This window comes from Muntiacus reevesi, chromosome 8, assembly GCF_963930625.1.
Source record: "Muntiacus reevesi chromosome 8, mMunRee1.1, whole genome shotgun sequence".
Lineage (NCBI taxonomy): Eukaryota > Metazoa > Chordata > Mammalia > Artiodactyla > Cervidae > Muntiacus > Muntiacus reevesi.
In genome coordinates this window covers 75,841,201-75,857,294 of record NC_089256.1, presented here as the reverse complement: position 1 = coordinate 75,857,294, position 16,094 = coordinate 75,841,201, and the positions used below count along the sequence as shown (strand labels likewise).

Here is a 16,094-nt window from a genome sequence, read left to right as displayed (position 1 = left end):
TATAATTTTCTAGGAACTTTAGACTAATACATTTTCCTTGTGATGCATAAAGTTTGTGCTGTGCCTTCTTGTTCACTGGTGCTGCTAGGTTTGGGTTTTCTGAAGGTACAGAGTTTCCTTGGGGGCTTCTTTAGAGGAATCAGAAAAACCTCAAGGAAGGTTTGGTAGATTCCTGGGACTTGTGGGTCATTTGCTGGATTGGGCTGACCTGTTACTTGTAGTGCCCAAGAGCAGATATAACCTAAGTTATTATCAAGGAGGGGACCTGGGTGTCAGAGAGAATCACAGATCCTTCTCCAGATCCTGTCTGTAGTAAAAAACAGACCAAAAATCAAAATTTTAAAAACTCTCTGTGGCTTCCAGTGCCCTGAGAATAAAATCAGAACTCCTCAGCCTGAAAGGTCCCATTTGCCCTACCGAACATCTCATCAATTGAGTCAATTTGGCCTCCTTTCAGATCTCTGGAGGCCAAGCGTTTCCCCCTTTGAGAGTTGCAGTTCATTCTCCTTCTTTCTGCCTGAATGGCATCCCCTGCTTGTCCTGGTGTCTCTTCACCCTTTCAGGCCACGGTGTCACCTCTTCAGTGAGGCCTTTCCTAATCAATGAATTCTTGGGGTAGGGCAATGCTTCTGGCACATGTAGGCTGCAGTATTTGTTGAATGGATGAGTGACTAGCTGGGTCGGGGGCTGGATGAATGGAATAATAGATTTAAAAAATGGGTTATGAAATAGAGTTCAAGACTGTATGAGGTGTAAAACTTCAAATTATGCACAGATTAAGTAAATGTTTGGTGAACTCATTCTAACGGGGCTAGTCTACTCCCCTCAAACACATAAGTCCACGTAAAGGTGAAGATATAGGACAATCTAATATGACATTCAAAATGATTTCTTTATTTACTTATTTCTGATTGTTCTGGGTATTCCTTGGTGTGCAGGCTTTTTTTCTGTAGGTGTGGCGAGCGAGGGCTACACTTTAGTTGTGGTGGGTGGACTTATTGCGGTGACTCCTCTTGTTTTGGAGCACGTGCTATAAGGCACTTGGGCTTCAGCAGTTGCAGCACATGGCCTCAATAGTTGCAGTTCCCAGGCTCGAGCATGGGCTCAATAGTTGTGGTGCTTGGGCTTAGTTGCTCCACGGTATATGGGATCTTCCTGGACAAGGGATCGGACGCGTGTCTACTGCATTGGCAGACAGATTCTTTACCACTGAGCCACCAGGGAAGGCCTAACATGGCATTTTTAAAAGCTAAGGTTTTCTTTAGTCCCACTGCCCAATTCTTGAGGATTTTATGGATGCCTCATTTATGTGTAGTTTTTACATTTATTGTTTTATTACAGTATTTACCTAAAGCACTAAGATGTGCTATACAAACTCATAAATAACGTTCAACACAAATTTTATTTCATTTAGGTAATGTTAACAGTCCCCAAAATCACCTTTCAAAAGTATATCTGGAAGTGAGAATTGGACTGTAAGTGAAACCAGAAGGTGAGATTTAGTCAGAGCCCCGGAATGAAGTGATCACAAAAAGGGACGGCAGCTGTGGAGGGTGAGGTAACTGATTTTAGTGCGGGCAGTATATTAGGTGTTGTTATCAGCGTTATCACTAGGCAGGTTCACAGAGCTGTTTAGAGACACAGACTGGAGTCCTGAATCAGGAGCCATTTCTATTTTCAGCAGATTATGAGTATGGAGAGTTGGCTAGCCTATGAGTTTCATGACTCTTAAAAAAGAACATCAAAGCCTGACCCTCGGGAGGTTCATGTATGGTGTACCGGTGATTTGAGTGCAGAAGTATGAGTGTTTGATCAGATGGCTGTTATAATTAGTGTTGTTTTCAAAAGCCAAGCAATTGTTATGCACTAGTAAATCATTCATCACTAAGTGAAGCATTCCTCAAGTTACAAAAGAACTTAATTCTGGCACTCTAGGTGATGAGTGTTATCTCTGTGCTGTGCTGAGTCACCTCTGTCATGTCAGACTCTTTGTGACCCCATGGACTGCTGTCCTCCAGGCTCCTCTGTCCATGGGATTCTCCAGGCAAGAATACAGGAGTGGGTTGCCATGCCCTCCTCCAGGGGATCTTCCTGACTCAGGGACTGAACCCGCGTCTCTTATGTCTCCTGCATTGGCAGGCGGGTTCTTTACCACTAGTGCCACTTAGGAAGCCCTGAGTTTTATCTATCCCCAGACATTTAAAAGTTAAAGATAATATGTCTGAAATCTTGTATGTTTGTATAATCTTTCTATACGGAAATGTTGATATAATTGTGCTGGTTGAAAAGTATTTGCGTTTAAAGAAGTATTGGGTTGGCCAAAAGTGTCGCTCGGGTTTTTCCCATACCATCTTATAGTAAAACCTGACTTTTTGGCCAACCCAATGTTATGGGTGAAACTGAATTAACTAAGCATGCCGATGGAAAATAGTGCTCAAGAATAATTTCCAGGAAAAATTTAACTCCTTTTGTTGAATCAGCCTGTCTTTTTCTTCATGGATATTGAGAATCCCGGACTTGTGTTTCTTTATACATTTTGGCTACCAAAGAGCTTTGAACTTAATTTTCAGCTCAGTTTTCTCAAGTACTTGGGAATTTAGGACTTTCACATTTGTCTTCTAAATTTCTCCCTGTTTTTTAAAATCTATTCTGATTTTTCTTTTTCTTGAGTCTGTTTTTTTTTTTTTCTACTTCGCCTGTATTTTTCTTTCTCACTTTATGTAAGTCACCACAAGCTTTTTGTGGAAAATGAAGGAACAAATGATTCATGAATAAAACATAAAGATGTAATCTATTTTTATTGCATTACTATTCTTTTTTTTTTTTTCCCAAGGCCAAATGTTTGCGAAGAAGAGCAGCTGACTGTGGTGGGGCTACAACAGCCGTGTGTCCAAGCATTCACACACACCATCAAGATCTGGAAACAGGGCTGCCCCAGCCCACGGTGGTGTGTGGGTTATGAAAGAAGGTAAAGGTGTTCCGCTATTTTGTCTTTGTTTCTAAAAATCAAAGCCAAAGCCTCAACTGCATCTAAAGATTTCATCCAATAAATTTTAGAAAATAATTATATAAGTAAACCAGCATAAGATATGCCCATGAGCAACTTTAAAGTTATATATTTTCCTTCAGAAACAGAATATATTATTACTTTAGTTCAAGCCTCATTTATGTGTGAGGTATTTAGGTTAGATGCCATTAATTTTACTTTTTGACAGGATAGACACTGAAAGCCGTGGACCAGAAGGCGGAGAGAAACAAGAAATATTGTGTTAGTTTGCTAAATTCAGTGTAACTTGGATCCAAGGCAGCTATGATTTTGAACTGCCATCTGACCTGCCCCTGGTTCTCTTGTAACACTTTGAAACCTAGAACTTCTTTAACTTCTTTATGGTCTTTGAATTAGGATTAACTCGGCTGCCTGGGAGAGGAGAGAAAAAGCCAGTATGTGTTTTTTCTATGTGTGAAGACTTCATAGGGACTTTTTAAAATAGATTTATAAAATATCTAAGCATTTCTTAAGTAGTTGCTAAGGGGTTCAAGTTTTACGTAAATGAATCAATTTTGTCTGAATTCAGGAAACAAAGTTAAAAAATATAACTTTAGATTAATGAATTTATTATTACTAATATCACTAGTGTTGCTTAAAGAAAATTGATGGCATGTGTAAGTAAGAGCATTTGCCACTGTACAGAAATGGCAGAACACTGGTAGCATAAGACTAGATTTAATAAGACTAAATCATTTATAATTGTGGATATTTACATATACATTGTGTGTGAATAGTGGTTTTTATTTTTTTGGTCTATACTCAGGACCTTTAAATTAATTTAAATCAGAAAAAGCTTCTGGCTTTTGCTAGCTGTATGACACTGAAAAAGTTTCTACTTTTTCTGTTCTGTAGCCTGTAAAGTTAGAAAAATAATACTGTACATGGATATTACAAGGATTAACTAAAAATGTATTTAACACATGTGTCACGATGCTTGGTACACAGTAGATATTTGAGTACCCGCTTTTGAAAATGGCTTTTCGATTAGATAATGTGGCATCCCTTCCATGAAGTTTATCTTCCCTGGGGGCTCAGACGGTAAAGAATCTGCCTGCAATGCAAGAGACCCGGGTTTGATCCCTGGGGTGGGAAGATCCTCTGAAGAAGGGAATGGGTACCAATGCCAATATTCTTGCCTGTAGTATTCCATGGACAGAGGAGCCTGGCAGGCTACAGTTCATCAGGTCAAAAGGAGTCAGACAGGGCTGAGTGACTAAAACTTTCACTTTTTTTTCACCTCCATGAGGTTTAACTCTTATTGATATTAGTCCAAACCAAAGAAAATCCGCTACCACATAGACATTCAGGTTTGGGAAAGCAAACATGAGTAAATAAAACATGTTTTATGTTTATTTTCAAGAGCTTAATAGTTTTATGCATTCCTTTATTCAGCAAGTATTTATGAAACTGAGTTTGGAGTTGTGGCATGCCAAACTAACATCCCTTTTGTTTGTATGTAAGTAAACAAACGTATACTTATATCCCTATTAGAGAGATGCACCTCCAAAAATATTAGGGGACACTTCAAGATGGTGAATAATCAAGTGTCATAAAAAGAAAGAAAGAAAGTAAAGTAAAGTGTTTGCCTGCAGTGCAGGAGACCTGGGTTCGATCCCTGGATCGGGAAGATACCCTGAAGAAGGGAATGGCAACCCGCTCCAGTGTTCTTGCCTGGAAAAATCCCATGGTCAGAGGAGTCTGATAGGTTACAGTCCATGGGGTCGCAAAGAGTCAGACACGACTAAGCGACTTCACTTTCTTTCTTCAAGATGGTGAATAGTCAAGTATTATAAAAATGACTTTAAATCCTATTTTCAAGAGAGGAGAAAGAACACTGTACATTGACATGATGCAAAAAGAGAAATTGGAGGAAGTGAAACTTGAAATTGGCTTTGAATATGAAGGGAATTGGACTTCTTAGTGGCTCAGTGGCAAAGAATCCATCTAAAATGCAGGAGACATGGGTTCGATCCCTGGGTTGGGAAGATCCCCTTAAGGAGGGTGTGGCAACCCACTCTAGTATTCTTGCCAGGAAAATCCCATGGACAGAGGAGCCTGGCGGGCTACAGCCCATGGGACTGCAAAGAGTCAGACGTGAGTGAAGCAAATGAGCACACAGGTACATGAAGGTGATTTGGGCTGGGGATATGAGGATGGGTAAGTGAGAGGAAGACAAGATAATACTTTGGGGATAAAGAATAAATAAGACATCAATTTGATAGGCAGGAAGTTATCTGGGTTAGTGATATTATGGTTCAGTTAGTTCAGTTCAGTGGCCCAGTCATGACCGACTCTTTGCGACCCCAAGGACTGCAGCATGCCAGGCCTCCCTGTCCATCACTAGTTGTGGTATTATGGTCTATTAAGAGGTCAGCAGAAATAGTGTAGTGTTTTGTTCATTATTTTGTTCATTGTTCAATCTTTTGTTCATTATTGCCCTCCCCCCACCAGGAGACTTTGTAAACTTTTTATTTTAATAATTGTCCCCCTTCCCAATGAAGGTTCAATATCACAGATATGCTTGTTTCTGTTCTATGCTCACGTGGAAGACCACAGACCTTTGTATTACTAAGACTTTTCTCACCCCTCCTACCCAAGAACCAATTGTCCCCTGCTTGTGGGTGATGTCACCACTGATCAGAATGCACACTGTCATGGGACCCATGATGCGGGGACTTCACTGTCAAATTGAAAGCGTGTGACTTATTATCCTTCTGGATTTCATTATTCTCTTCATAATCGTGGGTTCCATTTTTGATAGCTTCAGTAACCCTTAGGGTAGTTTATACTACAGGACTTGCAGCCCCTCTTAATTTTCAATAACCTGTATCTATGTTGAATCTTGGGTATGTATTTAGTGAGGTGTGTGTGTGCATGTATAATGCATACAAATTATAATATATATGTGTGTGTATGTGTGTGTGTGTGTGTGTGTGTGTGTGTGTGTGTGTGTGTGTGTGTGTGTGTAAATGTCAGGATTTGGATTGCAGGGAGAATTTGGTAGTGGGTTTAAGGTGACAGCTCTGGCCTTAAGATGAAGCATTACCTTAAGAGGAAAATAGGATCAATCTCGTTCTTATTCCTTAGGACCCGATACTACACCATCTACAGACAGGCATACAGCCTGGAGCAGCAAACCGTCTACAAGTGCTGCCCTGGTTGGAGCCGGTGGGACAATGAGCCTGGCTGCCTATGCTGTAAGTTATAATTCTTCCTGTCTAACTCTCTGTCACTAGAAGTAATGGTCTCACTCTGTTTTGGGCTTCAATCATATCATGCCTGTCAAGCTTTAGGCATCTTTAGACTCACCACAGATTCAGAGCATCTCTTTGGACCGAAGATGCAGACATGGCATGTACAGAAATGTGCAGAAAGCCTTTCTGTTAAGCGTTGCTAACGATAGGTCAGAACTCAGGACCCAGAGAACTGCTGCTTTATATTCTGTCTCTTTATGTAAAAGGCAGTTTATTTAAAGCCAGACAGGTTACACCTAGTAAGCTTCCATCTCCCTTTGCTGTTTGCCCCTTTCCCATATCATCAAATTTGTAATCCATGGCTGATTCGAAAGTCCAGAGGGAAATCTAAATGGGATTTCTTGACTTGTACTTGTCATGATTAATTGCAGAACTAGGGAGGCAGTTTACTTTTTAAGATGAGGTATGCAGTCCTTTCACAAACCTCTGGTGAGGGTATTCCAGGACCTTTGGTATCTATCTGACAGCCCTTGAGCAGTGAAACTAGCAGCGTTATATAGTTCATTCACACCAGAGAAATGAATCTGTTTAGCAACTCCGTTACCTATGTGTTTATGGTTATTGCCAAGTCACTTAAAATGCTTCAGTGTGTTGCAATCAATGCAGACCACAGCACAACCATTCATCTCTTCTGTTATCCTGCACTGTCGGGAGTTTGTCGGCATCCTGCTCCCTTCCCCAGCATGCTTTCTGCTCTTGAATGATTTTGGTGAAGTTGCCTCAGGCTTCTCATATTAAGCAGGCTTAGGGTTGAGGGGCCCATTGGGGGTCATTGTATTTGCATGCAGTGCTAGGACACTGAAGATGAGTGGCTTAAGCTCAGTAAATATATCTGCCCACATGTCATCTCAGCTATATTATAGACTCCTGGAAATTAATGACTGTGAGATGAATTCTTTATCTTGTGGGCACCTAGCCCAGTCTTTTGCCTCTGGTAAGTATTTGTGTTTCTTGCTTGTGTTTTAGATTTGCTTGGGTTACACAGCCATCTTCATGGAGTTCCTTTAGACTAGTGCTACTCTTTTATTTTTCCTCTAGTTTTTATTGGAGTGGAGTTGATTTACAATTCTGTATTAGTCTTAGGTGTACAGCAAAGTGAATCGGTTATACATATACTTATATCCACTCTTTAAAAAATTTGTTTCCCATAAAGGCCATAACTACTCAAACTTGAATCTGAATACAAATCAGCTAGTACCTTGTTAAGGTGTGGATTCTGTTTCAGTAGGTCTGGGGTGGGGCACTTCTAGGAGCTTCAAAGTGATACAGATGTTACCATGTATAGAGTTCTACAAGGCTTCAGAAGGCAATGACCTTAATTGGTAATGAAAAAACTGTTTTTGATGGAGAGGCTATGGAAGGGCTGGTAGAAATATCTAGATGGTGTCTATATTAGCAACTTGATGCTTACACTGAAGATTTTCTTTCCTTCCCTATACTCTGTTCTCTCCGGCCTTCTTGTCTACCTTTCTTTTAGCTGTCTCTGCAGTGGGGACTTGTGTCCATGGGAAGAGATGCTCAGAGGGTGAAGTCCAGCGGTGCCAGTGTTCGGAGGGTTTTCAGGGACCCCGCTGTCAATATGGTGAGTTGCCAACAAGACCATTTTATTATGATTTGGAGCTGTCTGCCTTGCTTTTAGGGGCCAGCCAATTTTGTTGATTCAAACTAATGGCAGGGTTATGCCTCTGGGAATTGGTGAGCATTTGAAATCAGCCACTAAGCAAAAACCTACAACCTACAGTGTACTCAGTATTGAAAATTATGCTCTGCAGTTTAGTTTTAATTATTCACTATAAGAATTCAAAGGGTAGCAGTAAGTACAAAATAGTCTATTTTGTAAAGGAAATGACAGCTTAATAAGAAAACCTCTTTCTGACTTCAGATGTTAAATCTTTAATGGAGTAATGGTTTGAAAGTACTGGTACAGTATTCTGTGAGATTTGTGTTATTTGTGAATGAAAAAAAGTGAGGATTAAGACAAATTCAGCATGATGTGATACTTACTATTTTTATATCCTTTGTTTTGTAAAAAAAAAAAAAAAAAAAGCACAAAAAAACCTGACACATGATTCTAAATGTGTCAAAACTTGGTAACCTAGTTTTCAAGGTTGGAGCGTAATCAACTGTCAATTTTGGACATGTGTGTTTAAGATGTTTCTTGGGCAGGAAATTCTCAAAATGGCCAATGATGTGTCTTTTACTGCATCTGCTATGAGATTGGGTGCTTTCAGAAGGATTTGTTTTGGCTTGATCATCTGATTCTAGTCTCTGGAGGATGTGAATGCATCTGCATTTATCTTTTCAAGGCAGGGAAAACAAAACCAAACCTATCATATAGAAGTTAAAGAAATAGGTATAAAAAGTGAACAAAAATGTTATTTTCATTATCTTCTGCTGATACGTTTGCCTTCTCTTATCCATTACTTGAATCTTTGTCATTGAAGTTGGAAGGTTGCTGAGAGCTCATCACTCATATTCATTTGTCTCCTCTGCCCTTGGCATAAGGTTCAGGCTCACATTTTTTCTTGGGCACCTCAAAGCTATTCTGCTTGTAAATTAATCTTGATATTCTTCTCTAGGTTGTTTCCTTATTCTTTAAAATTGCAAATTAAAATAAAGCTGATTTTCTATCCCAATTTATTCTTTGACTATGGAACACTGATTTCAAAACAGAGGTCTGAGCTCTGGAGAGTGTCTTCGGTCGTTTCGATTAATTTCAAGATGGTAACAGAAACTACACATTGTTCCATGAGACCAAATTATTTGCCCCTAAACACTTTGCTTGAACTGTCTGTGCCACACTGGTTTCCTCATCTTGATCATTATCTGTGATGGGCGATTACACATGTCATTGATTCATTAAAAAATTTAAAAATCAATTATTACTTTATTAATTCATTTGTTTTGGTAGACTAAATTTTGCAAAACATCAAGTCCCTGAGGAGAAAGGTAATCAAAGGGACATATGGCAATGATAATAGCCTCAAAATTACACCTAGATTAATTTATTCTTTATTTTTATACATTAGTACTTGAATATTTTGATTATTCCAATTTCTTAACAACTTTTATTTACCAAAGTAATTAAAATGCTTTTTGAAATTCAAGTAGCTAGATTTTGTATTCTTTTGTTTGGAGTTGGTGAAAATACTGGATAATTTTAAACACATGTAGAATAAGTATATATTTTCACAAGTTTGTTTTTATACAGAAAGTTTCAGAAGTCATGAGGAAAGGTGGACCACACAAAATACCATTTAGGATTCTGCATTGCTCTTTTAAGTACTGTTGTCCAAGTGTGTTTACCTATGGATTTTGACAGTGTTTCATCTCTCACTGTAGAACTCCTGTTGAATGTAAAAAGAAAAATTGATGAACCCCAAGGGATATATATCCTGAAGTAGAAGTTCAGGAATCTGCTACATGATTTCACATTTCATCCAGCAAAATGAGATATCATAAAGTATAGAAATTTAGGAGTTTGATGGAGGAATTTTGAAGACTTTCTAGGAAATCAAATATTTGGTGAGACAAGTGGAGAATAGTTAAGAATACAGTTAGTGCATTAGATGAATCTTGAGAGTAGATTAAAAATGAAAATTAGAAAAGATTGTTTTAAGAAGAGTATAATTGATAAGATATATATGTATATTCTCTCAATCAGGTGGATTTTAGTTTGGAAGTACTGCTTGAAGCCAATCTCTTATCCAGTGGTTGGATTTGAGTTCTGAATTATGAGCATATAAACCTTGGTCTGATAGGCATTACCCTCTCTCCCTCTAGATATATTATATATATCAAAGTGAAAATTAATTTGATGTTTTTCAAATTGTATAAATAGTGATTCAAATGATAAAAATAATTCAAATTTAAAATGTTTTAATTATTAAAAATTAGCAGTTTATACAATATAAGAAAGTAAAAATCTATAGTCCTGTTGCCCTCAAAAAATCATGTGGTTATCCTTTTATGTATATTTAATCATATTCATATAACATATGGAATGTTACATAGATGAGATCATCTCTCATATAATGGTTTTATCACAAATGCCCCCCTTTTTTTCTTAATTACTTTTTCTTCTTTGCTCTTCTCATCCAGTATTCTCTCTCCTCCCTAGTAACAATCTTCTCAATACTCATATTTCTCTGCACATATGGAAACATATACAAACAGCTGCATAACATTCCATGGTATTGATATGCCGTAAAATTTCAACCACCCATGTATATTGATGGGCATTCATTTTCTTTCCAGCTTTTTGACACAACATCAGTGCTGCAATAGTATGATGCTTTTAATTCTGTGAAACAGATTCCCAGCAGTGGGATTGTTGGATTCAATGAATATGTGTTTTTTAAAATTATAATGTACTTAAGGATCAAAATATTCATTTAAATTATTTGTGAAATGTTTTGTGGGCCATAGCAATGACTTTACAAGCTTATTTGGTTGGGATGGATTAAAACCTAGATGAGTGCTAATTATTTACTTATTTTTTGACATGGTAACAAAATGGAGAATCACTTGCATCTTCATCTAAAACAAGATGTCTGATAAAATATCTGGGATCAGAGTTATTGTAAACATGGATTGCTCTCAGTATAGGATAAAGTAAAGATGACTTTATTTGATATGTATTGGGAAAAATAAGTCAATAAAATGAGCCAGATGGGCCTTTTAAAAATGGAGAAAAGAATCTAGTCCAGAGAGAGAAGGGACATGCTAATAACTGAGAGAAATACTTGAAGTTGATAATGATTCTAAAATTGCTGATCTACTTAACTCATTTGAAAAATCTGCCTTTAATAAGGAAAAATGAAGAAAATGAATTTGGACAATTAGGAAGTAATGAAGAGCTTTCTAAAATAGCTATTGATTAAAGGAATCAAAGGGAATACTTTGAAGATTTGAACACATGCAAATCAAACTAGATAGCTAGTGGTTAAATTTTCTCTTTTTTAATTCTGTGGATCCAGGCAAAACAACTTGGAGCTTCATTAACTGATTAATATCACACACAGAGTCACTCCTTTTATTCCTCATCACTTATTCCATCTTCCCTTTCCCTGGTCAGAGGTCAAGTTAAATTATAATGTGCCTAATAGTGAGATGCTCAGAGATCTTCTTATTTCTTTCATTTATATATTCATTCATTCATTCTTCTAGCCAGTCCTTCAGTTAGTCAGTAAATATTAATATCTCATGCCTAGTCTGTGTGCTAAGTGCTGCAGATTCCAAAACAAATGTGATATTCTTAGTGTGATGGGAAATAGAGACCAGGAAATCAGTGATTCTAATATAGCTTGTGAATGTTATGACAGAGGATAGTTCTCTCCTAAAGAAAACAAGAGAGGGTTGCTCAAGGTGATGCTCAGAAATAAAGGAAGTTTTATGAGAAGATTTGAAAACACAAAGTACAACTTATTCTTAAAGAGGAACAGAACAATAATATGAAATTTGGCATAGGAGATAGAGTATTTCCCAGATATATTAAAAACAGAGCAAGCTCAAGGGATAATAATAATAATACAAGTAGTTCTCTTGACTTCAAGAAGAGATGCACATGGGACATGGCAAAAACAGCTTTTCTTATGTCCAGGGCAGCCGTTCCTTAGCTTTTCTCTGTCCAGTCAAACTAGCTTTTCCAGAACCTCATGCAGAGGTGGTTACTGATTCTTCAAGGACTTTGCCTTCCCTAAAACCAATCCCTGAGCAGGCACTCTTTTAGGCGGAGTTTCTTGAACATACAACTCTACTGTTTGGTACTTTATTCCTATACCAGAGTCCCCAGACCTCTTGTTTTCTTCGAAGTGTGATGTTTAGGCACTTTAAAAATAGAATGCTGCTGTCAAATGAAATGCTGTCTGTTGACGTGGAAAACCAAGGCGTTCTGGGCTGGAGGTTGGGTCTTACCAATGGCCATTTGCAATATCTTGGAGAAGACATTTTATAGCCCTATAGCTCATTGTCATCATTTGTAAAATAATGAGCTCTAATTTTCCTGTGCACCTTCCATGTGCCAAGCACAGTTCTAAACAATTTGTATGGATCAAGTCATTAATCCTTAAAACAAGTCTATGAGGTGAACACTCTTGTTTGTCCATATTTGTACCTAACTGAAGCATACAAACCTGTCTGAGGTCAAACAGCTGGGAAGGAGGGCATCTGGAATCCATGTTCTAGTCCTGTTACCTTTAAGTCATGGTCCCTTTGTAATACTTGGCATAATCATGTCTCTGCCAGGTTGTTATTTGTGGTTCACATGAGATAATGCATGTGATCTGTAAGTTGGCAGGCATTATCCAAGCAATGCTCCTTATTTTATTGGAATACGATTGCTTTACAGTGTTGTTTTGGTTTTTGGTGTATAGTGAAATGAATCAGCCATATGCATATGTATATCGCCTCCTTCTTTGGCCTCCCTCCCACCCACCCCCCCATCCCTACCCCTCTAGGTCATCACAGAGCACCAAGCTGAGCTTCCTGTGGTTTACAGCAGGTTTCCAGGGGCTATCTGTTTTACAGACGGTAGTGTATATATGTTGATCATAATCTTCCAGTTTGTCCTGCTCTTTCCTTCCCCCACTGCGTCCACATGTCTTCTCCCTATGTCTGCATCTCTGTTCCTGTCTTGTAAATAGGTTCATCTGTATTATTTTTCTAGATTCCACATATATGTGTTAATATATGGTAATTAATGCATTACTTCTTTATATTGATTATAGATTCCCTGAAAATCTGTAGGGGAAATGCACTAAGTGAAGGGGGAAAGGCGCCTGTGGTTGCTTTCCTTCCCATTCTGTGGGAAATCTGAGCAAACTTTGGGTGTTGGGTCACAGGTATGATTTTCAGCCAACCAGTGGGTTCCAATCATGGAGCCCAGTGAACTCTATCCTGGATATATCTCTTCTATGCAGATAGGAGATCAGAACAAAGAATCTCCTTAAAGTGTCTTGTCCCCACGAGCATTTTTAATTTGAGAAGTGGTGCCGGTTGAATTGTGTCACCCTAAATTTGTATGTTGAAATTCTCATCCCCAGTAGCTCATAATGTGACCTTATTTAAAAATATGCTTGTTATAGTTTTAATTAGTTAAGATGTGATTGTATGAAAGTAAGGTGGACCCCTAATCCAATATATACTGATTAAAAGGGGAAATTTGGACATACAGGTATGCACACAGAGAGAATACCATGGGAAGATGAGGGCAGAAATCAGGGTGAGGCATTAATAATCCAAAGAATGCCAAGGATTGCTAGCCAACCACAAGAAGCTAAAAGAGAGTCATGGAAAGGATTTTTCCACCCAGCACTCAAATAGAAGCAACCCTGCTGACACTTTGATCTCAGGCTTCCAAGCCTCTAGAACTGAGAGACAATGCATTTCTGTTGTTTAAACTGCTCAGTTTGTGGTACTTTGTTATAGCAGCCCTGGTGATCTAATCTAGAAAGTTTAGAAAACATTTTCCATCTCCACAGCTTCATTTCAGCGGTAGGCCTACTGAAACAATGAAAATGGGGAAAAAGTGGCAGGGGGTTTATAAAGAGCAAATCATGCTAAGAAAACTTGATGGCTTATTTTAATTGAATTATAAAATTAGTGGGGGAAGAAGATTTAATTGGGAAAAAATGCAAAATCATTAATTGAACATGCCTATTAATCTGCAGTCCTAAATGAGCATTACTAGGAGATAGTCTGAGATGAAACACAGGTTATATTATGGAGATAAATTAATAGGCATTCAGTATTATTTTGTTCACCGCATAAAGATGCACTGAGTTAGAGCCTTAAACCCTCGGCAGGGTTCTAGCAAGTCCATGTCAAGGCGATTGCATTCTGCTTTACATAACTTGACAGAAGGATATGGCAGTATTGACAAGGATTGAGGCAGGAAAGGGACAGCTAGACCGTTTATGAGGAAAGTAAAGCAATAACTGTTTGACATCTTCCTGTGAGCATAATAAAGGGATGTCCTATTAGGAATCCACACAGAAGGTTTACTACCCTGACATTGATTTAAAAATACAAGCTTTGACAGTGCTTTTACTAAAATAGCCTTCCAGGTATGCGTTGCATGGCCAGTGTTATCAACCAGAAGGTAGATGCATTTAAAAAAAAGACTACATGAGAATTGCCTAATATTGCAAGAATGGCAGCCTTAGAAGAGGATGGCTTAGCACTATCCAGGGTTATTTGATTCTACAAGATAACCTTAGTGATGGGCTAGAAAAGTTTGAAGATGGATAGTATTGACTATAAGAGCTAACACAGAAATCATGCTTTCTACATGGTAGAAGCTGTCCTCAATGCCTTATGCATGTCAGCTCATTAATTACTCACAACAATTTTCTAAGGTAATTCCCATTTTGCAATAGCACACTGAAAGTGAGGAGAAATTAACTTACTTGAGGTCATGTGTGTAATAAATGATAGAGCTAGGGTGTGAACTCAAGCAGTCTGGCTCCTGAGTCTGTCCTTTGAGTCACTATGTGATGTTGTTTCTTTAAAATATAATAGATCTCTTGTTTATGAGAAATAATATTTATATCATTTCCCTGAAAGTGACATAAAGGATTTATACTTTATTTTTAGTGTTTAAACCTGTTCAGTAAGCTGAGAAAACAATATTCCTGCAAGAAGTTTGAGCTAAATGACTTTTTTTCACTTAAAGTTTTGCTTGCTATACATATATTGAGGGATTTTTAGAACCTGTGTGAGAAATACATAGCTTTGCTATTGAAAAGGCTGCATTCTCATTACAGAGATAGGAAAACAAATCATTATAATGTGATGAAGGGTGTTCTCAGAAATACACTAAAAGAAATCCAGGAACTAAGTCATAGTGGGGAGCAGGACTTGGGGGGTTATGGCAAGTAAGATGTGTATAACTCCATGTCACTCATTATTGCCCAGTGAATAGTTTGGGTTTCAACTCCTTGGATATGTAATGCCATTGAAGATTTTAAGATGGGCATTTTATGTGTAGGTGTGTGTTTCAAAGATATAGCCATAATACAATGGAAAGAGGCTAAAAATCCAAATGAAAAGAAATGTTATGTCATTCAAATGGCCAAATCTTGCATGCACTCATTTGTCATTCTCTTTTGTTGCTTGCTGGGGTTTCCCTCATAGCTCAGTTGGTAAAGAATCCACCTGCAGTGCAGGAGACCCTGGTTTGATTCCTGTTTCTGGAAGATCCCCTGGAGAAGGGATAAGCTACCTCCTCCAGTGTTCTTGGTCTTACCTTGTGACTCAGCTGGTAAAGAATCCGCCTGCAATGAGGGAGACCTGGGTTTGATCCCTGGGTTGGAAAGATCCTCTGGAGAAGGGAAAAGCTACCAACTCCAGTATTCTGGTCTGGAGAATTCCATGGACTATACAGTCCATGGGGTTGCAAAGAGTTGGACACAACTGAGCAACTTTCACTTCACTCACTTTCGTTGCTTGCTGCCAAAAGGTTTTGATGCTGTTATTGTTTTTAAAATACCAGACTTCTCTTATTTTATCAGGTACATAACTTGATATGCCCCCTTTAGTTTTTTGATTATATAAAGTCCCATTTTTCTCTTAAGAATTTTGATAAGTGTAATTTGAAAGAGGAAATCCTGGATTAAAAAATCTATGACAAAAATCAATACCGTTTGGTATTTTTTGAAATAGTATAACTGGAATTTTTGCTTGCCATTTGAATTTTAAGTATATGTTGCCTGTGTGTGTGAAGGGTAAAATTTTACTCAAAGTTATTTATATCTGGGCAAAGTGAACTGGGCATACACCAATAGCATCAC

At 38.1% G+C, this 16,094-nt stretch overlaps 1 protein-coding gene across 1 annotated transcript in view; it reads left to right on the top strand.

Moving 5' to 3' along the window:
* LOC136172965 (EGF-like and EMI domain-containing protein 1) overlaps positions 1–16,094 on the top strand; it is a 559,648-nt gene that overhangs the window by 68,320 nt on the left and 475,234 nt on the right. The window contains exons 2-4 of the mRNA XM_065942121.1: positions 2,834–2,968; positions 6,137–6,246; positions 7,781–7,885. Of these exons, the coding sequence (XP_065798193.1) occupies positions 2,834–2,968; positions 6,137–6,246; positions 7,781–7,885 (350 nt within the window). The remainder of the gene's footprint in view (positions 1–2,833; positions 2,969–6,136; positions 6,247–7,780; positions 7,886–16,094) is intronic.